This window comes from Phlebotomus papatasi, chromosome 2 (assembly GCF_024763615.1).
Source record: "Phlebotomus papatasi isolate M1 chromosome 2, Ppap_2.1, whole genome shotgun sequence".
Lineage (NCBI taxonomy): Eukaryota > Metazoa > Arthropoda > Insecta > Diptera > Psychodidae > Phlebotomus > Phlebotomus papatasi.
Window position 1 is genome coordinate 106,226,607 of NC_077223.1, and position 26,068 is coordinate 106,252,674.

A 26,068-nucleotide genomic window follows, 5' to 3' on the forward strand; every position below is an offset into this window, starting at 1 on the left:
GATTTTCGGTAAAGGTGTAGATATTTTCTGCAGAAATCTTAAAGATATCTGACGAAATTATTTGACGTATTGATACTATTCAATCTCAGAATTATAATATTTCCAGAGCCATTTAAAGTTGGTGATTTCCTATGCTGCCCGTGTAATTTCTTTTTCAAAAAAATTTAATGTCTCGTTACCCAAATGCCGGATGACCACCGGATTTTCACCAGCTGTAGATCTCGGTCACAGGAACAACATATTTCTCAGACTTAGAATAGTATGGAATAGAGCCGTTGATTTCAACTATGTTAATTCATAAATCTTTGAAAATTGTGAATCCTGGGATATTCCGTTCTAATACCATTTTATAAAATCAATTGGAGAATTCTAATTACAAACGTTTTTAAGTTAGTGATTTAAATGGACATGGGCCAGGTATTATAGTAGTAAGAAATGTCTCACAATGATGTCGTCAGTTAAATCAGCATTTGTCGTAACTTCGTTTTGACAACTTTTCAGGAGACGAAATTTTCAGTTCAATATTATTTTTCTTAAAAATGAGCCCCGAATGCGATACTTTTGAGTCAAAATAATGAAAGTGGCACTAATAAACTGTAAGTTAACTCGAGAAAATCTTTATAAAATTATTTAAAAGCTGCAATATTGAAAAATATGTTAGAAGAAACACAATAAATATTTTATCGTAACTTCCATCACTTAGAAAGCCGTAACTTCCAATGTATGGAGATTCTGGAAGTTATGACAATTTTCTAAAATACATTATATCAATTTGAATTATTCTAGTGATAATAAGTGCCATTATTTGACTAAATTAGTCAATAATACTGTTATCCCTGTCCCTAAAAGCTTTTATTTCATAAGTTTTATTGAATCAATTTTGTGCGCCACGTGCGTTGTTTTGAATTAATGACAGATGGGTAGGGATTTTTTCTCACTTTTTTCTCACAAATATCGAATTAAAATGATTTCATGTTACACTATTCGCATTGTCTTTCGATATTTGGAAGAGTTTTAAACTTTTATTGAGACGTTTTCAATTTTGCTGCAAATTACAAGCCACGGAAACGAGTAAAAGAAGTTACGGCAAATGCTGATTTTTTGAAAATTTTGTATGGAAATTTGTCGTAACTTCCCCAAAAATGGAAGTTACGACAAATTCTGATAAATTTTGATTAGTTACGGGCACTTACGATAATTTTTGTTTAAAATAATATTTATTGGGCTTATAAAAGTTTCTTTTTCACAAGTGCGTTTAATAAACAAAATTACGCTGATTCCAAATATGTATATATCTCAAAATCGCAAAAATGAAGTTACGACAAATGCTGATTTAACTGAAGATGTAACAAAATCATAAAAACTGAAACTCTGCCTTTGTAGAACTGCTCAATTCTCCCTTACTGAAATTCAAAATTTCTCAAAGAATTTTCCCTCAACCCATTACGGCGTACTAGTACGAAAATCGCCATACACTTAATTTAGAATTTATACACTAGTCCAGCTGGGTAAAGTATTCTAGCAAAATCAACAAAATGGCAGAGCACTAGACGAAATTACATTGAATTTAAGAAAAAGAAGAAGAGTAATCAAGATGTCGATGGATTTTTTTCACTTCAATTGCCGACAGAGGCCGCTACTGCAGAAGTGCGCTGCAATTTTTTAGTAAAAAATGTTTAAATGCCATATAAATTGATTTTTTAATATTTATTTTATTGCATGATTTCTAAGTAGCAAAATGAAATTGGGATTATGACAGAGATGGTTGTATATCAAAGTTGGTATTGTTGTAGAAATATGATTTGCAGTTAAGAATGAATTTTTGTAGTGAAACAGAAAAAGGGGATGTAGCTCAGCTGGTAGAGCGTTCGCTTTGCATGTGAAAGGTCCCGGGTTCAATCCCCGGCATCTCCAGAACTTTTTTTTCTTCTTTTTCGTGTTTAAAATTTTTGGGAAATGATTTTTTCGGAAATTTAATGCCTTTTTTTATTAAGAATAATATAAAATTCATGTTGAATTATGTATTATTTATTATTGGAGGATGCTTGGGATGCCTTTGTATCTTGACTCTGAGGAATACAACTGAATAAATCAAATGGCTTTGCTTCATTGAGAGGATTCAGTTTGCTCTGGAGACCAGCCAGGGTTATCAGGACAGCTTCCTCCGTCCGGATGGTACGGGATCCTTGATTTGGAGCTGTATTAATGTAGTGCTCAAATAGCAATTCAGGCTCAGTGGAATTGAGCTTTGGGTCATTTTCCAGGGCATATTCAATGCCCATTACTCCTCCAAAGACAACAATTCCATGTTTGTAGGCTAATTCCCTGGATCCAATGTCTTGAATATTCTTCCCTCTGTCAGATGTCCCAATAATCAAGTCATATCCGTCTTCGTGGGGCGATTGGGAGAACACCTGGGAAATATTTTCCGCCATCCGGACACTGTAGCCCCAGTAGACTCCTGTTTCCTGCCTTGGAAGTGACGGAGAGACTACAGTTCCTTTAATCCTTTTTCCCTCCTTTTCCTCAAGGTTCAATTTCACAGTAACTCGAATCCCTGTCGTCAGTGTTTCATCCACTGCAGCATCCTTCCTCAAACCGATATTGACATGACTTCCTCTGCCCGATTTCGTCGGCTTCTCTGTGACAACTCCTTCCCGGAACATAAAATTATTATTCTGTCGCAAATGATGAGGAGCATCCAGTGGATTTAGCAATCCGCAGTACTTCAGATCTCTGTGCAGGGGAAAGAAAAACTTCCGAAGGTACTGCGGACACTCCAGATACTGCAAAATCCTGGCCATTTGTGAACAGCATCCCTTTCTGTTCAACATCTCTTCCTCCTGTCCATTTTTCTCTGTTGGAATTGAACTCCCTGAGTCATCGAATATAACAATTTCATCCACGTTGTATATACAAGCTGCTCGAGCTATCTGCCCCGCCAGATACGTCTTTAGCTCCAAGGAATGAGCATTTTCCAGAATTGATCCGGGAACTGCAATGCTCATCGTGGATATTTCCTGCGCAACTTCTGCATTCTCAGCAGGAAGTTGCTTTTTCTTCTTCTTAGCACTTTTGTGGACATCTGGTCCACCTTTTTTCTTCTTTGGACTCGTAGATAGGTTCATAATTAAATAAAATGCAAAAAACTTGTCTTTCAGGGAAATCAACAAAACAAACGTGGTTGACAAACGACGCCAGCGCCTCTATTGGGATCATCTAAAATTTCACCTATATTCTTTTATTAAAATTTGCCCTTATACGGATTTTCCCCAATTCCTTGATATTCGAAAAAAATCTTAGAGCTTTTATTCTATTTATTCTTCACATTAAAATGTAAAAAAAATTAATTTTAAACTCAAATCCCAGAAATAACTAAAATTTATCACTTTCAATTCCAGCAGGCGGCGCTGCCTGTCGAACAACTGTTCGATTGTCAGAAAAATTCGTCAGAGTGCAGAATTCCTTCGTGAAAAAAGACCAATTTTGAGGAAAATACCGTGAGTTTTTCTTACATTTTACTATTTAAGAATGCATACTAGATTCTGTAGACAATATACCGAGAGGAACAGAAAGCCCCAATGTGTATTTAACCATCAAAATTTGTTTAAAATTTGAGTCAGCAATGGCTTCTTCGGTGATTGGGGCCAAGAAACCCCATTTCCGCCCATTTCTTTTATCTCACTTCCCGCTTTGTCTGTTCCCAGGGAAATTGTGTCAGTTCAGCGGGAATTTCTGCGAGGAAGGAGGAAAAATGATTGGTGGACTGTTTGTTTACAATCACAAGGGAGAGGTCCTCATTTCTCGTGTCTATCGGGATGACATTGGGAGGAATGCAGTGGATGCATTCAGGGTTAATGTCATCCACGCTAGGCAGCAGGTTAGATCCCCGGTCACAAATATCGCCCGGACCAGCTTCTTTCACATTAAGGTAAGTTTCCAATTGGGTATTCTGGAATAGGGTAAAATGGGGTAATTTGGAATCAGACCTAAATTGGAATTTTGAGATAACTGTATCAGATGGCCAAAAGAAAAAGCCCATGAAAAACTTGAATGCAATTAAACAAAGAATAGAAGAAGAAGAGTGCAACGGACCTACATAGACCCTGATCTTCGAGAAATTTTAACCCTTTAAGGACGAGAAGCTTTCCGCAAAGCGAAATTCAATGAAATCAAGTTTCCCTCGATATTTTAGCCTAAATAAGAGATTTACGGTTAAAAAGAAATTTTCCCATCCCTAGGAGTCCTGGAAAACTATGGGTCATATATGACCCAATCGTCCTTAAAGGTAAAAAAGCACAAAATTTTCCAGACGACTAGTTTACTCATTTGCTCTGTTATTTTTGAAAGATAAATAACTTGAATATATTTGTAATAATAAAAAAAAAATTTAGAGTACGAGTAAAAATTAAAACGATCAAAAATTAATTTTGAAAAATCTCATTCAATTTTTGGTCTTAAAGACTCTTGAAGGCTGGTACACAAAAACAATAATTTTTATGAAAAAATGTATTAATGTTTACTTCAATTTTTATTTTTATGATATTAATCGAAACAATTTCGAGTACTGGTAACACAGAGATAAATGTCGCATGCCTCACAAATACAATTGGTCTTATAATCCTTTTTTTCTAATAGCACCATGTGCACCTGCGCCTTTCCTCAGTTTTCTTCGAAACATGTTTGATGGTAATGGGTAGGTGCAATGTTGTTTGTCTCTGGGAATTTCAGACGTACAGTTGCACATTGCTGTGGATCCGGGAGTTGTCCCGGAGTTGATGCGTTCTCGATGAAGACTTCAAAGTCCATTTCATCCATGTCTTGTTCCAAATATATTATATCACTTTCGTTCAGGACAGGATTGTCGGCATTATCGCTACCTTCCGGGCATAATATCTGGATGATTTCGGGTTCATTGACCATGAAATTTTTCTTTCCATTTTTGAAGTCATCTACAAGAGTAAAAAGTTATAAATTTACAACATAGATGGAGAAGTATCTTATAAATTATCAAAATATTACCTTCTTCAGTCGGTATTGCACTGGAAAATCTCAGTTAATTGATATTACCACACAATATCACACGAATAATTAACAATTTTGCGCACACATAAAAAAAAGCATGAAACAGTCTAACCTCAAATCTTCTAAAATCCAGTAGAGACAGATTCGCTGTTTTTTTACCTTTAGGGACGATTGGGTTATATATGACCCATGAAAATTATGAAGTTTTCTTGAAAATACCAATAAACTATAATTTTTACTTTGTTAAGAAATATTATGTATAGTTATTATAGTTTCTAGTCCCAAGAGGTTTTTGCTTAAAAAAATTAGAAATATTAAAAATATTAAAATTCAAGCACCAAGGTGAAAATTTGAAAATTCGTTATTTTTGAGCTCAATTTATATTATATAGCAAATAGCTGGAGATTTTCAAAAAATATCCCAGATTCCTATATCTTTCTACTTTGTGATTAGGTACAAACATTAGAAAGAAATAACTTCAGGTAGTCAGGAAAAATTATTTTCTCTATAGGTCACGGATGACCCAGTCGTCCTTAAAGGGTTAACCTGTAAAATTTGGCAGTAAAGGATCAATGAGATAAATCTTTACTACCAAATTTTTCATGCCTAAAAATATTCTCTAGGATCCTCTTGAGTGCATTTGGGCTCTAAGGCTTGTACTAATTCGTAATCTTCTTTTTTTCTGCCCCCATAAAAAAGCCTCCCTAGAGATATTTCTCTATCTATTCTTTGAGAAAATTTCACTATGTAATCCAGTGAATTTTCACTCAATTCTCGTACACTTTCCATATTGTGAATTTGAGATTTGAGCCGAATATCTTAAAATTAGGGTAAATTAAGCTAATTCAAAACCTGCTCCAAATGGAAATTTTTCGCTACTCCAAATGGAAACGTCATTGTTTTCACGATAAATACAGTACTAAATTATTATATTAATATATTTTCTATACCACAGTTTCATTATTTAGTTAATTTTGCTCCAAATAAAGTGAAAATCCATTCATATTCACAAATTTTAATTTGTTAATTTCTCAGAAAAATTAAAAGTTTACCTTTTCACCATTGAATTTTTCATCGACCGACCATGTATTCCAATGAAAAACACAATGAAATGACTGTTGTTTATTCGTTTTGTTTGACATTTAATGTCACATTTCTGGCTAATTTTAGTTAAATTAAGTGCCAATCTTTATTGTTAACGGTACGTGAAGTTTTCAAATGAAATAATTACCTATTTCGTGAAGAAAAAGGGCTTTTCTGAAGTGTCTGCAAATGCTTTAATAGGAAACCTCTGAAATATGATTTTTTGGAGAGATTTTCTTATTGTTTTAGATGATGTCTTCACCTGCCTCATTATCTAAAGGGATAGGCCAGGGTTCAATACTTGGTTCACTTATGTTTTCACTATTCATCAATGACCTTCCATCTGTATTGCAACGTTGTTCGTATCACTTGTATGCGGATGATTTGCAAATATATGTGGAGGGTGACCCTTCAAATCCTTCGTCAGCTTTCGATCTGATGAATGAGAACTTAACTAAAATTGAGCACTGGTCGTCTAGTAATGGACTTCTCTTAAATCCTAGAAAATCATAGGCCCTTGTTATCTCTGAAAGATCTGCTAACTTTCCTTTAAGCCCTCTTTTTCTCCGCGAAGAAATCATTCCATTTACAGATCAGGTTAAAAACCTTGGAATCATTTTCAACAGAACCCTATCATGGTCAGATCATGCTTTTTGTCGTAAAGATTTGTCGTAAAATTCATTATTCTCTTTATACCTTTCGACGCTACCGGGACATTACACCCTATGACACTCGCCTACGCTTCTCTCACGAGCGCTACTTTTGCCCATAATCTCTTATGGAGCTGAACTCTTTTTTTCTGCGGATGGTGAAACCATTCGCCGCTTAACGGTTATGTTTAATAACTGTGTGAGATACATCTGTGCTCTAGGCTCACGTGACCACATATCTCCGCATAGGGACTTTTTTGTTGGTTGTAACTTACCATCCTTCTTGCAGATGCGTGCCCTTATCTTTCTGCATCGCCTAATAACGACTGGGAGTCCGGCGTACCTGGCTTCCCTCTTGTCGAGGGGGGTTCGATCAGGGTTCGAGGATACCTGGTCCCTAGAGCGATGCAAGAGACGTTTTATCACACACTCTTTATCAGAGGAGTATCGCTTTACAATTCACTTCCTCGTGATGCTCGCGCTTCTGTGAGAAACATTGAGGGTTATTTCAAGTCCAGGCTTGCTTGATGCGTTTTGCTTTTGTCTTTCCTTTTCTCATTTTTTTTCTTTAGTTTTTTTTTTTTTTTTTTTGTAGCCACGCACTTGTAAGAGGGTTGAACCCTATTTTGTGTTGGTATATTAAATAAATTGAAATTGAAATTGAAGATGGTTTTGAGGAAGGTAAGATTGTATCGCGTTCGTTGACCTTACAGTAGCCTTTGATACAGTAAATTACAGAACCCTTCTAGCCAAAGTCTACAAGCTTACATCCGACTTACGGTCTGACACAAAAGATTGGTACTCTTTTAGAAAACCGCCGTTTCTTTGTTGTGTTTCGGGATCGAAAGAGCCGATGGAGACTCCTAGAAAATGGCTTCCCACAGGGTAGTGTATTGGCTCCAATACTATTTAACATCTACACGAATTATCAGCCATTGCCGTCTCCATCAAAAGCCTTCCTTTACGCGGATGATCTGGCCTTGGCTGTAAAAGCGTCTACATTTGAAAATGTGGAAGCCCATCTTCAAACCAGCCTTATTGAACTTTCAAAGTTCTATAGGGAAAATCAGTTAAGGCCCAACCCCTCGAAAACAGAAGTGTGTTGTTTTCATTTGCGCAATAAATGGGCAAAAAGACGACTGAATGTGGAGTGGGAAGGAAGAACTTTGCATCATAATTTCACACCCAAATATCTCGGAGTCACCCTTGATAGATCTCTAACGTACAAAACCCACTGCAATAACATAAAGGACAAAGTAAAAACGCGTAACAATTTACTACGTAAACTTGTAAATACTCAGTGGGGCGCTCAGCCGAAAGTGCTACGCACTTCTGCTCTAGCTTTGTCATTCTCCGCAGCAGAGTACGCGGCTGAGGTATGGGAGAGATCGGCACATGCAAAGAAAGTGGACATCGCTCTTAACGATACCGCGCGCATCGTCACAGGGTGTCTAAAAAGCACCCCGGTAAACAAATTATATCCGCTAGCGGGAATTGCTCCACCACAGGTCAGGAGACAAGTGATTTCCAGGAAGGAAATGTCGAAGGCTTCTACAGAGCCAAGACATTTACTCTATGGTCAGGTAAGAGTACGACAGCGGCTGAAATCTCGCAAGAGTTTCAGTCAAACTGTTACGTGTCTCGAAGCAACACCGGAGGAAGCAAAACTTAATCTGTGGAAGAATACCTTCCCTCCAGATTTTGTTGAGCCCAAGGAAAATCTCCCTCCTGGTGGTGACCAAGACTGGAAAACTTGGAGAGCGCTAAATCGTTTAAGAAGCGGAGTTGCACGGTCAAGGGATAACAGACGGCGATGGGGTTTCTTGGAAGGAGACGTTCTGTGTGACTGTGGGGTGGTTCAAACTACTCCCCACTTATATGTTTGTCCACTAGCTCCTGTATCATGTGAGACAGGAGATTTGATGACGGCTAATTCAGCCGCTATTGACGTGGCCCGTTTCTGGGCAAGACATGTATAAGTATTTTTATGCCTCGACTCGATTAATTAATTAATCAGCCAAAACTATCCAAAACTTTCCTTTACGCGAATGATTTGGCTTTAGCTGTAAAGGCATCCACATTTGAAGAAGTTGAGGCTCGGCTACAAAGTAGTCGTGTTGCTTTCATCTGCGTAACAGGTGGGCAAAAAGACAATTGAATGTAGGATGGGAAGGAAGGGCTCTGAAACACCGATAGTTTGATGAAGTTTATTCGGAGACCAAACTAGCTTGACACACCTTGCCTTTAATAGGGGAAATTTCTTTAGGGTATGCATAATGGGCCCAATACAGAGACCTGGGTGCAGCGGTCACCTTTGACCGCCTCCCTCTCCTAAATCTAATCTAGGAATAGTTCTTCTGCTCTTTGGTCCCTAAACAAAAGTTGTTACCTAATATCAATGCCCATCCAATGATACAATTATCATCGCTAGACGCAATCAAATTTTTATTAATGCATGCTTTTTTTGTGTAGCGAGCAAATATCTGGCTAGCAGCTGTTACTAAGCAAAATGTCAATGCTGCAATGGTCTTTGAATTTTTGCTCAAAATTATCGATGTCATGCAGTCATACTTTGGGAAAATCTCCGAGGAAAATATCAAGAACAATTTTGTGTTGATTTATGAATTGTTGGATGAGATTCTGGACTTTGGGTATCCTCAGAACACTGATACTGGGGTCTTGAAGACCTTCATAACGCAACAGGGTATCAAGTCAGCTACAAAGGAGGAGCAAGCTCAAATAACATCCCAAGTTACTGGCCAAATTGGTTGGCGTCGCGAAGGTATTAAGTATCGTCGCAATGAGTTGTTCCTCGATGTTTTGGAGTATGTGAATCTACTGATGAGCCCTCAGGGCCAGGTGCTCTCTGCCCATGTTGCTGGAAAGGTCGTAATGAAGTCCTACTTGTCAGGAATGCCAGAATGCAAGTTCGGGATAAATGATAAGATTGTTATGGAGGCCAAGGGACGTGGGGGTATTTCTGGGAATTCTGAATCTGAAACTTCTCGCTCCGGGAAGCCAGTGGTTGTCATTGATGATTGCCAGTTCCATCAGTGCGTCAAATTGAGCAAATTCGAAACTGAACACTCCATTAGCTTTATTCCGCCTGATGGGGAATTTGAATTGATGCGCTACCGCACTACCAAGGATATCTCTCTGCCCTTCCGTGTGATTCCACTGGTTCGTGAGGTAGGGCGAACCAAGATGGAAGTGAAGGTGGTGCTGAAGTCAAACTTCAAGCCGGCTCTTCTGGGGCAGAAAATTGAAGTGAAAATTCCAACGCCTCTCAATACATCTGGGGTTCAATTGATCTGCTTGAAGGGCAAAGCCAAGTACAAGGCCTCGGAGAATGCCATAGTTTGGAAGTATGGCTTACTTTCAACTACTTACCCTTATTTAATTTTTTCAAGCTGTTTCCATTTTGCAGAATTAAGAGGATGGCTGGGATGAAGGAAACCCAGTTGTCGGCTGAAATTGAATTGTTGGAAACGGATACCAAAAAGAAATGGACCAGACCACCGATTTCAATGAACTTTGAGGTGCCATTTGCACCTTCTGGATTTAAGGTACAGGGAAAGCTTAGTGGATCAAAATAAATATATAAATAAATAAATAATAATTGATTTTCAGGTGCGCTATCTCAAAGTATTTGAACCCAAATTGAACTATTCGGATCACGATGTTGTCAAATGGGTTCGCTATATTGGACGCAGTGGTCTGTATGAGACAAGATGCTAAATAATTTCTAACAGTAATAGCGCGGTAATGCATAAATATTAATATATTGTGTGTATAGATGACAAAAAGAAAATTCTCATTCCAATATTAGCTATTATGAGATATTATGTTACACATATTCAATGACCATTTTAATATGCATAAAAAATCCTCATTTGCTTGGTATTCCATAAAATCATAAAATATAAGAAGGTAAGTTAAAGACGACAAGATTAAAAAAAAAATTGTAGCAAAATGTAAAATCATGGAATATCTCGTTGAAATAAAATGTTATAAAGCGAATATAAGAAAAAATAATGAGTGGTGAATGAAAAAGGCTTGTCTTGTCTTCTTCAATCAAGAAGGGACACGTAAGGTTTGTATTCGTACACTATGCTTGCACTACGACGTGTTGGGAGAAACCAGGGAAGAGCGGAACGGAGCCGAGTCATTTCAGACCTATTGCTTTACTATGCATTTGCTATAAACAGTGATCCCAAAAGAGCGGGCAGGTTTTATAAGTGGCAGAGATTGCTGTGAACAGGTTCTTGCCCTTACTTCCCAAATCGAAGCTAATTTTCAGAGGGTACTACAGTTAACAGCGGTATTCGTCGATTTATCGAATGCTTATGATGCGGTCTGGAGACACGGTCTGCTTTTAAAATTTGCAACAACAATTCCATGCAAAAGAATTCTAAATTTAATGACAGTTCTGCTGTGAAATAGATACTTCACAGTTTGTTTGGACGGAAAACTCAGCCTAGAACACTAAACAATGGCTTGCCACAACACTGAGTGAGAGAAATCCGAAAAAGTTAAAATAACATTCCGGAAATGTTAATTTTACCCTACAGTAATGATCCGAAATCGGTGTGAATATTACCCTTTTTAGGTGTATTAGGGGTTAAAGTTACCCTTTTTTTCATGTTGATTTTACCCTTAAAAGGTGTAAAATTAACATTAAAAATGTTGATATATTTTTACACCTAAAAAGTGTTAAAGTTATGACGAAGAAAAGTTAATCGTAGCCTCTTTTTTTTCTCAGTGAAGGATCTGTACTAGCCCCAACGCTATTTAATCTCTATTCTATACTATCGATATGCCAATAATAAAATCATAGAGGTTTCAGTATGCGGATGATATCGCTCTTTTAACTTGAGAGCAAGTTAAAAGTTCTGACTGAGGACCTGGAATCTCTTGATAGGTATTTCGCGAATTGGAGATTTTTTTAATCTGTATAATAATTACAATAAGTTTCTTGTTAGGCCAACGAATAAAAGAAAAAAGTGACATGAAGGGATCTGCTCAATAACAGAATCCAACAAAAATGATTTTAAAACAAAAAAAACATTTTAAGATGACTTAACACTTAAGCTTCGAAGCGAGCCACCAGCTCCATGGGAACTCTTCTGTTGAGTCTTTTCGACTCACTAGGAGGATCCGCAAGTCTCTCCGCCAAGGTGTTTCGGTGGTCAAGCAATCTTCCCACATATTTGCGACTAAATTTGGTAATCTCTTCCTTCACAGATGGCATCTCCAGGTCATTAGCAATTGTTTGATTTGGGACGTACCAAGGAGCTCCGGTTATAACTCGAAGAGCTTTGTTCTGGAATCTTCGTAAGATCTCCAAATTCGAAGTCGACGCTGTACCCCATAGCTGTATCCCATACGTCCATATAGGTTTTAGAATGATTTTGTAAAGCAGCAATTTGTTTCAAGTGATAGGGCGGAATGGGGACCCATCATCTAATACATCTGACGGAGCTTTAGTTCTAATTGCTTTCTTATCGTCCATATGTGTGAACGCCAAGTCAACCTGCGGTCAAGATGCATCCCCAAGTACTTAGCCTCTGTTGCTTGGGGGATTGGGTGGCCATTTAAATTGACAGGCGAACAATTTCCTCGCCTTAGAGTGAAAGTCACGTGGATAGACTTGCTTTCATTGGCCTTCAATTTCCACGTCGTAAGCCAGTTTTGAACACCTTCAAGGCTTCTCTGTAGGATAACCGAAGCAGTCTCCGGGTCGGCGTGTGAGGAAAGAATAGCCGTATCATCTGCAAATGTTGCAATTGATATGCCATTGACATTTGGAATATCCGCAGTAAAGAGTAAGTACACTAAGGGACCGATGACACTGCCCTGGGGGACCCCTGAGAGTATAGGCATTAAGCCTGTGACTTCATCTGGCATGTCTTATAAAAAAAGTTTCTATTCTCAAGATAGGACTTCAGAATGCAAAAAAGTTGGTGTGGAAGAGTCCTTTTTAACTTATATTTGAGGCCCTCGAGCCAAACCTTATCAAATGCCTGGCTAATCAAGAAACGCCACTGAACAATACTCTTTCTTTTGAATGCTGCTTTCGATCATACTGACCAGCCTGCGCACTTGTTCGATTGTCCCATGACCAACTCGGAAAAACAAACTGGTGCTCGGGTAATAAATTAGACTCCGACACAACTGGTAGGATCCTTCGCAACAGCAAAGAGATTGAAGTCGAGTCCTCAAAAAACAAAAGTTTCAAATTTCCACTTGAGCAATAACCAGTGTCGGATTAACATAGGTTCCCTGAGGCTACGGCACCGGGCCTCCACATATTTAAGAAGTCTACCATGATTACAATTGTCAGAAAATAAAAATTATTACCAAAAAAAAAATGCAAATTAAATTGCTATTAGCGATTAGATTTAGAGGACCGCGTCGAGCAAACGGTTCTCAGCCATTGAAATTAATTAAATTGGCTCGACGCGATTCTTTACTCCGAAAATTCAACTCACAATAGAATTATCACGGATTCCGAGTTCCAAGCACCCCGTGTTGCACGCATTCCGAGGTCACCTGTAAAGAATCTCAGCTACCATAAGCTTATCACTGGTCATTTTCTATTCTGTCTGGGTGCAAAAAGCCAACGAAAGAAAAAAAAGTTTATTGAAATCGGTTAATAAACATTAGAGATAGAGTCCGGTTCTTTTGCATATAGTAAGGATCCGGGTACAGTGGATTCGTGTAGAAATGGGTGACACGTATTGTTAGAGAGATCTCGATCTCAGATACAAGATACAATACAGTGGGACCTCGATAGAGTCAACCCCCGATAGAGTCAACTTGGACCCAAATTGACTCCGATAGAGTAAACTTTTCTTTTATTATTGAATTTTATATGATTTATATAATTATTATATGATTTTATTATGATCATTTCGAAATTAAAACCAGTCTTTTTGTGTATCAACGTAACACTTTTAACACAAGAATAAAATTATATAAGAACATGGTAATTTTATGATAAAATTCGTATATTAACCGTGTAATCATTTTCCAACAAAATAATTTTATATTTGTGATTTTAAGCTTATTGACTAACTAAAAGTTCTATTGTTTTTTTCTCTATTAAGATTTTTTGATTAAGCCTATTGATCGCATGTAAGGAATTTTGATCCATCATTTATGTGAAAGTGAATAATTTGATGGCACAAACAAAAAAAAAATATGAACTTGATTTACAAGAAAAAACGTACAGGATGGTAGATATTTTGAGTAAAGGCGTCTACACATTGGGAGCAATTTTCGTCAAAAATTGCGTTTTTGACAGAAATTTGACGTTTCTGCCTACAGCACTGCAGCCAATTTCCTTCAAAAAAGCAATTTTTGACGAAAATTGTGCTCAATGTGTAGACACCTTAAAGGCGTCTACACATTGGGAGCAATTTTCGTCAAAAATTGCGTTTTTGACAGAAATTTGACGTTTCCCCCTACAACGCTGCAGGGAATTTCCTTCAAAAAAGCAATTTTTGGCAAAAATTTCTCCCAATGTGTAGAGGCCATAAGGGAAGAGCACCAACGATCGGCAATGTTCCTAGGATCGTTAACTTATTACCATATTTTTAGACCAATTCAAATGAATTTTTAAAAATTATTAGCTACTTTTTACCATTTAACTTTCATAAGAATGCAGTGCATTAGCTCAGATTTAATTTATAAAATCAATTTTCCGTGAGACACCTGATTAAATTTGTGACGATCCGAAGTACAGAGTAATAGTTGCAATTACAGTAGACTCTCTCAAATTCGGGCATATGGGACCGAAATGTCAGCTGAATTAGACAGAAATTCGGGCGACAAAGTTTTTGAAATGCAACGATTTTTTATTAATTTGCATACAGATATTGAGTTTACACACTCATATATATCGTAAAATGCATGAAAATAACTCAATAATGCAAAATCACATCAAAACTAAGACAAACCATGCCAAATTTGAGCATATTTGATTCATTTTGATAATCATAATCAATCTTGAAAAATGACAACAAACTTTTTTCAAATGTAACCGCTGCCCGAATTAAAAAGTAGCCCGATCTTAAAAGAGCCGAATTTGCGAGAGTCTACTGTACATCTACTTTTTATTAATTTATTGTAAAAATTTAAAACTCAAATGCACAGATATATGGTAAAGTACCCTTACTCGACCGGGTTCCTCGATTCGACCGGTGGGTCAATTTTTGAATGTTTGATGGTCAATTTCGTCAATTTCTATGAATTTGGCACTGGTTCGTATTATTCATGGAATAATTGACCTATTAATGTTAGGTCATACGCCAAATATTAGTGCAAATATAAATAAATTGAATATGAATAAATTGAATAAATAAATCTACCGGTCGAGCGAGGGCACTTTACCTTAGTTAAGTGGATCACTAATATCCTGATTAGTATATACACAAAAATACCAAGTAATATTTTGTGGCTTATATTTGCAACGAAATATCGAGGATGTCTCTTAACATTCCGATCCGGGGTGCTCTTCCCTTATAACATAGCGAAGAAACTTTTTCGAAATATTCAAATTTTTTTAATTACTTACTTGTTTAAAAAAATGTACATGATAAACGATCATAAAAATTAGCCTTCTAAAGAAAACGTGTAAATTTATTTTAAGTTAATTTCTATTTTAACAGATTAGTCGATTAGTATGCCAAACGAAAATTTGAGCAAGAACAAAAATAAGCAACAGAAAATTAAAATTTGTAAGTAGAAAACTGTTAAAACTTCGTTCTTTTTGTACATTTAAGATTTAAGTGCTGAATGATTAAAGTTATTTACTTGGAGTTTTCGGACGACTTCCATAAGTCAACTTGAAGATTATTAAGTATAATAAGGCTTCAATATTTACAATCGTTGCAATTAAAGTAATTTAGATTTTTTTTTCTGTAAAAGTGGCCAGAAGTGGTTATTTTACCCTACGCGGTTTTCTTGAATATCATGTTCTTTTGGGTATCCCCATGTTGGAGCATATTTTTCTCTTTTTGCACGCTTCTGGATCATGGTCCACTTTGGAACATTGTACGCACATAGCAATATTTTTGCAAGACACCTGGAAGTGACCATATTGTTGACATTGGAAGCAGCCGATTATGTGCGTAGTTTATTTTCAAGAAATCTAAAGCGCTTTGTAAAATTCAATGCGATTGATAAAAGTCGAGTGAATGTTATAAAGCAAATTTCAAAAAAATAATTTTCATTACGCGCCAAATGAAACTGCAAGAATTTTCCCGGGCATGGCAACTTCTCGAAAATTTCCACAAAAACATCGATCTGACACAACAAAATGTCAAAAGAATGTCAGTGAAGAATGTGTAAAATTTTCGTAATGAATTAGTTTTTCTTTAAAATTTGTGGACAAATAAAGTTGAAAACGTAAAATTAGTGATAGAATCTGTTAAACTTTGTGTGATATTTAAGGTAAATGTCGTTTTGTTGTGTGATAGTAGTTTTTCGGGGGAGGAACAGAAAATTTCACCCCCATCCACTTTTGTCCCAATGACGCTGCTGTGCACTTTTGTACATAGAATTTTTGTATATCGAAATTTTTCTACATAAAACAGTATGTTTTGATATAATTTGTCCATTGGAAATTATTTCAAAAGTACAGTGATTGTGCAAATTGATGTCTTTGAACTAAGCGATGTGATAGAGAAAAGTTCTAATCTCAAGAAAAGTTTGTACCATTGCTTTCGACCTCTCGGAATTTTCTTATGTACATAACTCAATGTTCATACATACCTATAGTACATAGAAAAATATAGGGCTTGATTTATTTTTTCTAGTTTGAAAAATTATATATGATTTTCTCTATTTTTTCCTTTATTCCTTTACGCTTCATTTATTAAAGACTTTCTTTTTTGATAAATGTAGGTCGACGACGGCTGAGGGATATTTCCATTCTAATTTCCTCTCCGGATATTAGTCTTATATTTAATTACACTTTCTGGTAGCAGTAACTTTTGCAATTAACGTTATTTATAGAGTTTACGTAATTAATTTAAAAAATACACCTTTTTTGATAAAGGACTACACAAATTTTGATAAACAAATACACAAAAAATTCTGAACTATAAGTCCAAGGTCGTAACATTAGGACATTCTTTGTCTTCTTTGTCAGGGCAGAATAGTAAATATCTATAAGCTAGGATCTAGGATAGAAAGCTAAGAAAAATTGGAAATTTAAGAAAAAAAAATGATATTTTATTAATTTTCAAAATCTTTTATTAACAAAGGTTAAATGAATGATAATATAACTTTATTATTCTTTTATTTTTATTTTCAGAAGTATCTATTATTGCCCAGCGATATGGTTTCATTAATATTTTTATTAGCTTTTTGAAAAAGCCTCTGCAATGGCATCCCAGGCAATGTATTGTCTCAGTGTTCAAATAGGTGAGTAAGTAATTTGCAATTGATAAAGAATTTAGGATAATTTCCTCAATTCTAGGATAAATTTTCAAGCATCACATTTTTAAATTTTTCTTTAAAGGTTGATTCATATTTTCCGATAAAGGTCTTTATTTTAAAGCGGAGGTGAGCAAGAACCGTTCAAACCTAATAAACGTCAAAATAAGTTTGTTCAGTTAGCGTTTTGACAAGTTTCATTTGACGTTTGTTCAGTTTCAAACGATTCTTGTACACCTCTGTTTTAAAGTGTCAAACTTCTATAAATTTTCATTAATTTAAAACTGCTCGATTACCCTTACTGTGTTATCACACTTGCACGTTAAAATTTTAATATGATTCACATTAATTGTCGCTGGTGAGAGTCAAAATGTGCAATTTGTGTGTTTGAATCATTTTATACCCAAATTTGATATATTTGTTGATAAAAAGGTAGACTTGGCCCGCAAAATTTGATATAAATTGATTTATAGCATTAATGCGAAAAATTAATGCGATTTCCTCTTTGATTTTTTTATTGTAAAAAATATTTATGCTTTAGGTTAATTTAAACTTATTTTTGCAGGCCAAGTCCACTTCTTTATCAATAAATAGAAAAACCCCAAATATTAAGTGACTCAAAGACACAAATAACATATTTGGACGCTCACAAGCGACAATTAATGTGAATCACATTAAAATTTTAATGTGCAAGTGTGATAACGCCGTTAAAGTCAGAAAAGAAAGTATTCAATTTCGACATTAATGGCGCACACACCTTTTTGATTTAGTGAATTTAAAGTAGAAAAAATTAAAATTGATTAGTGCTGCAATACACCTTTCAGATCTGGAAAATTTCATGAAATCAAAATTCACAGCCCTTTTTCTCTCAAACTTTTCGTCTATCCTATCTTTTCGCACTCTTCTTCTTCATTTAAGTGTCATTGAAATCAATTTAGTTCAATTTACCTTTGAGAGCGAAAAAGTATGACATACGATTGCAAAACATTTGTGAAAGAAAGGGATGTGAATTTTGATTTTATGAAATTTCTTTGAACCAAAAGGTGTGCTAATTAAAATAGATCAGCAAAATATTAAAGTTGGTCAATAGAAATTAAAATTTAGTTAGTAAAATTTATGCCTCTGGCACACCTTTTAGATCGGTAAAGTTTGATGAAAGTAAAATTATTGTACCTTTCTTTATCGAAAGACTTGAATAAGTCTATCCCACTCTTTCCGACTCGAAATTAGACGTATTAGAGTAAAAAATAAATTTGCTTAGCGAAATATTAAAATTGATTAGTAATGGCCCTGGCACACCTTTTAGATCGGGAAAATTTCATGAAATCCAAATTAACATCCTTTTCTTTCTCAAATGTTTTGCATAAGTCTATCCCACTCTTTCCGACTCGAAATTAGACTGAACTAAATTTAATTCGGTGTTATTTTAAAAGGAAGAAGAAGAGTATGAAAGAGTAAGATAGACATATACAAAACTTTTAGGAAAAAAGGGATATAAATTTCGACTTTATGAAATTTTCCTGATCTAAAAGGTGTGCCGCAGCCATTAAAATTGATCAGAAGAAAATTAAAATGGATCAGTAATATCCTCTACGTCACCTTTAGCCAAATTAATTTTTTTGCTAACAAAATTTGATTTTATGGCTCCGGTACTACTCTCAGATGATGAAAATTTCATGAAATCAAAATTCACATGCCTTTCTCTCTCATTTTTTTTGTCAATCCCACTCCTTCGCATTCTTCTTCTTCATTTAAACGTCATTGAACTCAATTTAGTTCATTCTGCCTTTGAGAGCGAAAGAGTTTGATATACGTTTGCAAAAAATTTCTGAAAGAAAGGGATGTGAAACTTGATTTTATGAAATTTCTTTGAACCAAAGGGGGTGCTAATTAAAATTAATCAGCAAATTAAAGTTGGTCAATAGAAATTAAAATTTGGTTAGTAAAATTTAAAATTGATCAGAAGAAAATTAAAATGGACCAGTAATGTCTCCGACATCACCTTTGGCCAAATTAATTTTTTTTTGCAGACCAAATTTTGATTTTATGTCTCCGGAACTACTTTCAGATCATGAAAATTTCATGAAATCAAAATTCACATGCCTTTCTCTCTCAAATTTGTTGTCAATTCCACTCCTTCGCAATTTTCTTCTTTTTTTGAATGTCACAACAAATGCAATTTCTTTCAATCTAATTTTGAGTGCGAAAGAGTGAAACAGATCGGTCCAATACTGAATTTTGATTTCATTAAATTTTCTCGGAAGCATAAAAAATAAATTTAGGTCAGTAAGAAAATAAAACTGTCCAGTAAAAATTTAAATATGGTCACTAATGGCTCCGGCACAACTTTTAGATCAGGAAAATTTCATGAAGTCGAAATTTGAAAAACTTTCTTTCTTACATGTTTTGCATATGACTATCTCATTCTTCCGCATACCAAATTCGTTTAAGCTAAATTGAATTTGGAGTGATGTTTAAGAGATTAAGAAGAAGTGTGCGAGAGAATGAGATAGACATATGCAAAACATGTGAGAAAGAAAGGGATGTGAATTTCGACTTCATAAAATTTTCCTGATCTAAAAGGTGTGCCGGAGCCATAAGACATTAAATTTTGGTCAAAAAGAAACCTAAATCTTTTTTTAAAAATGTTTCTAATTTATATAAACAATAAATTAACACCTAGGATATTTACAGATAAAATGAAAACCTCTTTGTATTGCCCCTTCGTAAACTTGCATGAAAATATCTCAGCTTTTAGAGTTTAAAATTGCACTACTACTCAAATTTGATTTTTATACCTCGGGTTCCTCCTATACACATTTTAGCTCAGCAAAATTTCATTCAGTCAAAATTTACATTTCTTTCTTTCTCGAAAATTTCACAGATGCCTCAGATACACTCTTCTTCTTTTTTTAAAAGTCACAATTATTCAATTTAGTTTAATCCAATTTTGAATGCGGAAAAGAGTAATAGACATATCCAAAATATTTAAGGAAAAAGTTGTGAATTTTGGTTTCATGAAATTTTCCTGATATAACATTTGCACTGAAGCCATTACTGATCAAATTTAATTTTCTACTGCTCATTTGTGCAGTGTTATTTAAAATTTGAAAAATTTGTCAACAGATAAATGTCAGTTTGAAGTTAAGCTCTGCCGCTCCTGTTTTTAATTGAGAATCTCGTTAAACTTTTCTTATCTTACACGAAAATGGTCAGTAAATTATTAAGAACGTACAATTTGACAACAAAATTTCCTTTTACCTTCATTCTGATGCCTCTGATGCATTTTCAATGCTGTCAATGTGCAATTCATAAATTGGGGTTGCCAGAACATGTTTGCAGAATTTTGCAGACTTAAATTTTGCCACAGAAACTTCAATTTTAATTCGATAGAAAGAGACAAAACAAGCAAATCTGAAGGATATGGCACACTTTTTTAATTTAATGAAATTCAATCGATTGAAATTTCACTTCTAACTCTTTCAAAGAGAAATCATCTCTTTCTGTCAAATGTCTGAAATTTCTGTAAATTGAAAATTAAAGATTCAATTTTGATTTCAATTTGACAGAAAGAGACAATACTCATTTTCGTTTGAAAGAGTTGAAGGTGTAATTTTAATTAAGTGGATTTCACTCAATTGAAAAGGTGTGTGAGCACCATAACATTTGGGTAACAGAGCAGGAAGGACAATTTTAATCGACTGAATTTTCCTAAATCGAAATTGTGTTTGAGCAGATCAAAATTTATCTGAAATCTTTATGCATACTCCATACCTTTTAGAATAAGAAAATTTCATGAAATCAAAATTCACATCTCTTTCTTTCTCAGAAGTTTTGTATACGCCAATTTGATTCTTTCACATTCTTCTTCTTTTTATTCTTTTAAACATCGTAAAAGAAATTCAATTTTAATGGCTCCGGCACAGCTTTTAGATCAGGAAAATTTCTTAAAATCGAAATTTATATCCCTTTTTTCTTAAAAGTTTTCCATATGTCTATTTTATTCTTTCATACTCTTTTTCTTCCTTTTAACATCACACCAAATTAAATTTAGTTCAGTCTAATTTCGAGTCGGAAAGAGTGGGATAGACTTATGCAAGTCTTTCGATAAAGAAAGGGACACGAAGTTTACTTTCATGAAATTTTACCGATCTAAAAGGTGTGCCGGAGGCATAAAGAATCACTTCAGTGATGCAAATAAAAAATCTCATGCAGTAAAGATTTTAATATTTCCTCAATTTGATTCTTTATGCCTCCGGCACACCTTTTAGATTGGTAAAATTTCATGAAATCAAAATTTGTATCCCTTTCTCAAAAGATTTGCATAAGTCTATCCTACTCTTTCGACTCCAAATTGGACTGAACTAAATTTAATTTGGTGTGATGTTCAAAAGAAGAAGAAGAGTGAAAAGAGTAGGATAGACATATGCTAAACTTTTATGAAAGAAAGGGATGTGAATTTCGATTTTATGAAATATTCCTGATCTAAAAGGTGTGCTGGAGCCATTAAAAAGGACAAACGCTTAAGTATACACGTCGGGAAAGAATTCCATGAGGAATTAATTGAAGGCGACTATACGGGAAACCTCTTGAAATCTGTCTTTAAAGTTAGTCTAGAAGAATGTTTAATTTTTAGGAAAAAGATCCAGTTTTTACAATCAGGTTTCTTTTCTAAAATATTCTATATAATCAAAAGATTTACTTGGAATACATCTTTAAGGAATCACTTCTGTGTTGGAAATAAAGAATCCCATGAAGTAATACAATTAATATTTCCTCTATTTAATTCTTTGGATAAAAATTAACGCTTAAGCATATACTTCGCGAGAGAAAACCAGGAAGAATTAATTAAGGGCAACACTATGCAGAGCCTCCTGAGGTCTTTCTTTTAAAGTGAGACTAGAATGTTTTTTAAGGAAGAAGATCTAGCTGTTGAAGTCAGATTTACTTTCCTAAAGTCTTCTGTAATGTGGTATAATTTTGTCAAATTATGATAAAATGCTTCCTTCGTTCCGAAATAAATCGTACGTTTGGGAAAAAGTAAGGATTAAGGAATGGTTTCAGAGAATGTTTCTGTTATTTGCAAATATCTTATGTACGAACTATCCTCCATAGGGATAATATGAGGATCCTACGACTTATGGGAGGGGTCCTCCGAAGATACCAAGTCTCTGTCTCTCACCATTTTGCACCTATTTTAGATGGAAAATAAAACGCAAAAAGTAAGACATTCGTTCCTCAACTTACCATCAAGACTGAACCCCAATTTTAGTTCTGAACATAACCAATAGTTCTTTACAAAAGATAATTGTTGATATACAAAACATTTACCAACAAACTTTCCCTTAATCCCAATTTTTTCCCAAAAGTATGACTTATTTCGGAACAAGAATTTTTCCCAAACGTACGACGTATTTCGGAACGGAGGGAGTAATATACATAATAAAAGATTCACTAGGATCACTTCTTTAACTCTTTCGCGTCATTAGGGTCATATATGACCCGGGGAAAATTTTTTTTGACTATTTACATTAATGGAAATCTATCTGTTTGTGCACGACATCATAATAGAAGGATGTAAGATTCTTGGCTAATTTTGTCAATACTCCAGTTATTCAGGAAAAGAAAATATTTGAGATAAAAAATCACTAATTTCGAACTTTGTGAAATGACTTTTCTTTTTCAAAATTTTTTATATTTATTTATTTTTTTCATCAAAAAGTTCTTTAGAAACACAAAATAGATTATCCAAAGATTGTATATTGCATATTTTGATATAATAAACTACTCTCAATTTTCCAGAAAAGCGTGTAGAATTTTCCGGGTCATATATGACCCTATTGTCCCCAAGGGTAACAGTGTTTTCGTCTCAAAATCTATAGCGAAATGTAGTTGGGACATTGTTTTTCTTTGTGAAATACAGGTGGGACATCTTGCTCCTGGACATTTCATCTTATATCTGATGAATTATAACATATTTTGCAATATTTTAGAGTATTCTGCAAGCGTCTCATATTGTGCAATTGTATTGTGTGTGAATAAATATGTGGATAAGTTTATTTTTGCCAAATACCACTCAAAATATTGTGACAGTGACTGTTCAAGGGATTACCAGGAAGATTCCTTGAACATCAGGAGTACAGTGTTCATCAAGACAATCCAGTTTGCCATGGTTTTGGCCATATTAATAACTTCAAGCAAAAAAAAAACTCTTAAAAAGCCCGTGATATAGATTTTGAAAATGGTATGTACACTTCCCTTGAGGACAATAGGGTCATATATGACCCGGAGTTTTTCCGAGTTTTCACGCAATGGAATTTTTTTTCCTCTCTGAACTATTATATTTGATCATAAAGCATTAGGAAAAACTCAATTTTACATGAATTCATTTGCTGAATAAAAGTGTCACGCGAAAGAGTTAAGGAATCATTTCAGTGATACAAATGAAGAGTCCCATGCACTGAAGCTTTAATATGCCCTCAATTTTATTCTTTCAAAGAGATTTTCACTTAAGTATATACTTCGGGAGAGAAATCCAGGAGGAGTTAATTAAGGACTACACTGGGAAACTTTCTGAGATCTTTTTAAAGTTAATCTGGAATGTTTTTGAGGAGAATGATCCAGCTTTTGCAGTCAGATTAACTTTCTTAAATTCTTCTGAAATGGATAACAACTTGTGATGAAATTAATTAGAGAAGTGATGCCTTTATAAGATAAATTTCCATTCAACTTGAGAGGGAAAGGTATTACCACAGCTTTAAAGCTTGCAGTATCTCATATAAATGTATAAATGTTGCTTTCTCTCCAAAAAAAAAAAACAAGTATTAAAAAATCTCTGCCACCAATGTTCTGTGTTTATATGTGATAACAACTACAGGACGAAAAAAAAGTTTTAATTGACTGAGAAAACATTAAAGTCATTGAAGAAATATCGATGACGACGATCGATACTTGGAAGAAATTATTTTGAAGAATTTTCTACGCAATTCAACTTGACGGTAGGAGAAGAGTGCTATTGAACACGAAGTTGAGGAATTTGTTTAGTGCAATTTGGGGTAATCAATGTTAGAAGTTTTGTCATAAATATCTGAATTCCTATTTGTGCCGAAAAATAAAATTTTGTTCTAAAAGTAAGCACTCAACATCGCCAAACATATGAGGATGTATGACTCTGGGAGGAGGAATCTATGTGTTATTATAAGGCTTGTGCAATAATATATAAAAAAAAGAGTGGATAAAAAAAGCGGACTCTATGAATACGAGGAGTCACTATAGAAAGTTTAAGCAATTTCTCAAGTATAATATTTGAAACTTTTGAATTAGGTAGAGGCAGAAAATGTACTCGGTACATTTGTTCACTTGCATTTCCAAATGAAAGTCGTATAGTGGGATATACAATATTGGATGTTACGTGGGTATGGGTAATATTTTATTGCCTTAAGCGGATATTTATTGCAAGAAATTTGCTTTCAAGTCCTTATTGAATGTAAGTGATATAAAGTTAGCAATTGTAGCAGAAAGGTTTTCCACAATTTATTTTCCACTTTTATTATGAATTTTTTCCTTGTAAAACCCGACGACATTTCTATGAATAAAATGAGAAATTATTAGATGCCATGAGTGTCCAGAAAATATTTCTAATTAAAAGTCCTAGAAGCGTTAGGAATTTCTCCTAAAAATTAATTAAATGAATGGTGTCTCTACCTGTAAATAACTGACTTTGGTTGCGAATTATAACTATTCTATACTTTCCTATGCAGAAAAAACAATATTCTTCCGATTTTTCTGGAGCAGGAGAAAAAAAATTACATTTTTTTTATAATAAAAAAAAATTACACGATACATATGAGAAGTACGTCTGGTAAAAAGTATAGTACTTTTGATATACTTCCATACTCCTGTATGCGGTGTTTTGACCACGACTGTATCGCACTTACACACTTATAAATTTTCAGCGCAGCCGTATTAAATAACATCTCATGTAGATTCCAATATATTATTCATTCTTGAGAATAATATTAGGAATTAATTTAAATTATGCAAAACCTGAGATGGTTTAGCTTATTACATTTTTTGTTCTCAAAATTGAATTGACTATCTAAAATGCAGAATTACATTGTTTTGAAAAATAGTAGGTGAGATTGTTGAGAATCTCACCTAATATTATACTTACATCTCTTTATATTATTAAATTTTATGAAACATTTATTGAAAGTGCAAAATCGAATTTTGAAAGTGCAATTTCTAATCTCGTCTACTACCCGAGGAAGTTCTCTGAGGTGTAAACGTAAAGTATACAATTCAATATCAATAAGAAAGGTTATTCTGTATAGAGGAGACCAGGGCAGATTAGTCATCAAAGCTCTACATGATTTTTTTTATTAAAAAATTTTAACCTCTAAAAAATTTCCTGAATCTACGACTTAGCACAGTTCCAAAGAACGTTGTAAGAGCACTAAATGTCAAAATCTCACTAAAAGACAAAAATCTTAAGTTTTTTTTGACATTTAAATCATGCCTTGAATATATTTGAGGTTATGTCTAAAGGCCTCTACACATTGAGAACAGTTTTCGTCAAAAATTGTTTTTTTAAGAAAATCAAATTTATAAACAAAATATAAAAAAAAATTTACAGTCAACATTGTACGTAATCGTTTAGTTCAAAACTGTTATATCCCTGATTTTTTAGGCAGGATAATGAAAAAACGAGACACACTGGCTAAGGCCGGGGTAGACTTAGCCAATTTCGGGGCACACTTAGCCATCGTTTCTTTATTTGAAACTGAACATTTTGAACTTTTCATACCAAAACGTATCGAAACAATTTTGTCTTGCAAATAAATTATATTACAATTTCCTGTTAGAAC

The 26,068-nt window shown here is 34.5% G+C and overlaps 3 protein-coding genes and 1 non-coding gene across 4 annotated transcripts in view; 3 read left to right on the forward strand and 1 right to left on the reverse strand.

The window, feature by feature from the left end:
• Nucleotides 1–1,841: 1,841 nt before the first annotated feature.
• Trnaa-ugc (transfer RNA alanine (anticodon UGC)) lies at nucleotides 1,842–1,914 on the forward strand. The gene has a single exon. It is a non-coding gene; the product is annotated as a tRNA-Ala (tRNA).
• A 46-nt stretch (nucleotides 1,915–1,960) lies between these two features.
• LOC129800629 (putative methyltransferase C9orf114 homolog) lies at nucleotides 1,961–3,183 on the reverse strand. The gene has a single exon (XM_055845158.1). The coding sequence runs from the start codon at nucleotides 3,126–3,128 to the stop codon at nucleotides 2,025–2,027; it is 1,104 nt and encodes a 367-aa protein (XP_055701133.1). The 5' UTR covers nucleotides 3,129–3,183; the 3' UTR covers nucleotides 1,961–2,024.
• A 231-nt stretch (nucleotides 3,184–3,414) lies between these two features.
• LOC129800623 (AP-2 complex subunit mu) lies at nucleotides 3,415–10,790 on the forward strand. The gene is made up of 5 exons (XM_055845150.1): nucleotides 3,415–3,500; nucleotides 3,708–3,931; nucleotides 9,231–10,123; nucleotides 10,186–10,324; nucleotides 10,389–10,790. The coding sequence occupies exons 2-5, from the start codon at nucleotides 3,755–3,757 to the stop codon at nucleotides 10,494–10,496; spliced, it is 1,317 nt and encodes a 438-aa protein (XP_055701125.1). The 5' UTR covers nucleotides 3,415–3,500; nucleotides 3,708–3,754; the 3' UTR covers nucleotides 10,497–10,790.
• A 5,297-nt stretch (nucleotides 10,791–16,087) lies between these two features.
• LOC129801114 (calmodulin-binding transcription activator 1) overlaps nucleotides 16,088–26,068 on the forward strand; it is a 76,775-nt gene continuing 66,794 nt past the window's right edge. The window contains exons 1-2 of the mRNA XM_055845878.1: nucleotides 16,088–16,214; nucleotides 17,080–17,189. Of these exons, the coding sequence (XP_055701853.1) occupies nucleotides 17,150–17,189 (40 nt within the window). The 5' untranslated portion in view covers nucleotides 16,088–16,214; nucleotides 17,080–17,149. The remainder of the gene's footprint in view (nucleotides 16,215–17,079; nucleotides 17,190–26,068) is intronic.

Excerpts from the sequence above, each read along its gene's own strand:
- LOC129800629 (XM_055845158.1), bottom strand. The coding sequence starts at position 3,128 with ATGAACCTATCTACGAGTCCAAAGAAGAAAAAAGGTGGACCAGATGTC.
- LOC129800623 (XM_055845150.1), top strand. The coding sequence starts at position 3,755 with ATGATTGGTGGACTGTTTGTTTACAATCACAAGGGAGAGGTCCTCATT. Across the intron at positions 10,124-10,185 it reads GAGAATGCCATAGTTTGGAA|AATTAAGAGGATGGCTGGGA; the intron begins GTATGGCTTACT and ends TCCATTTTGCAG. Across the intron at positions 10,325-10,388 it reads TTGCACCTTCTGGATTTAAG|GTGCGCTATCTCAAAGTATT; the intron begins GTACAGGGAAAG and ends ATTGATTTTCAG.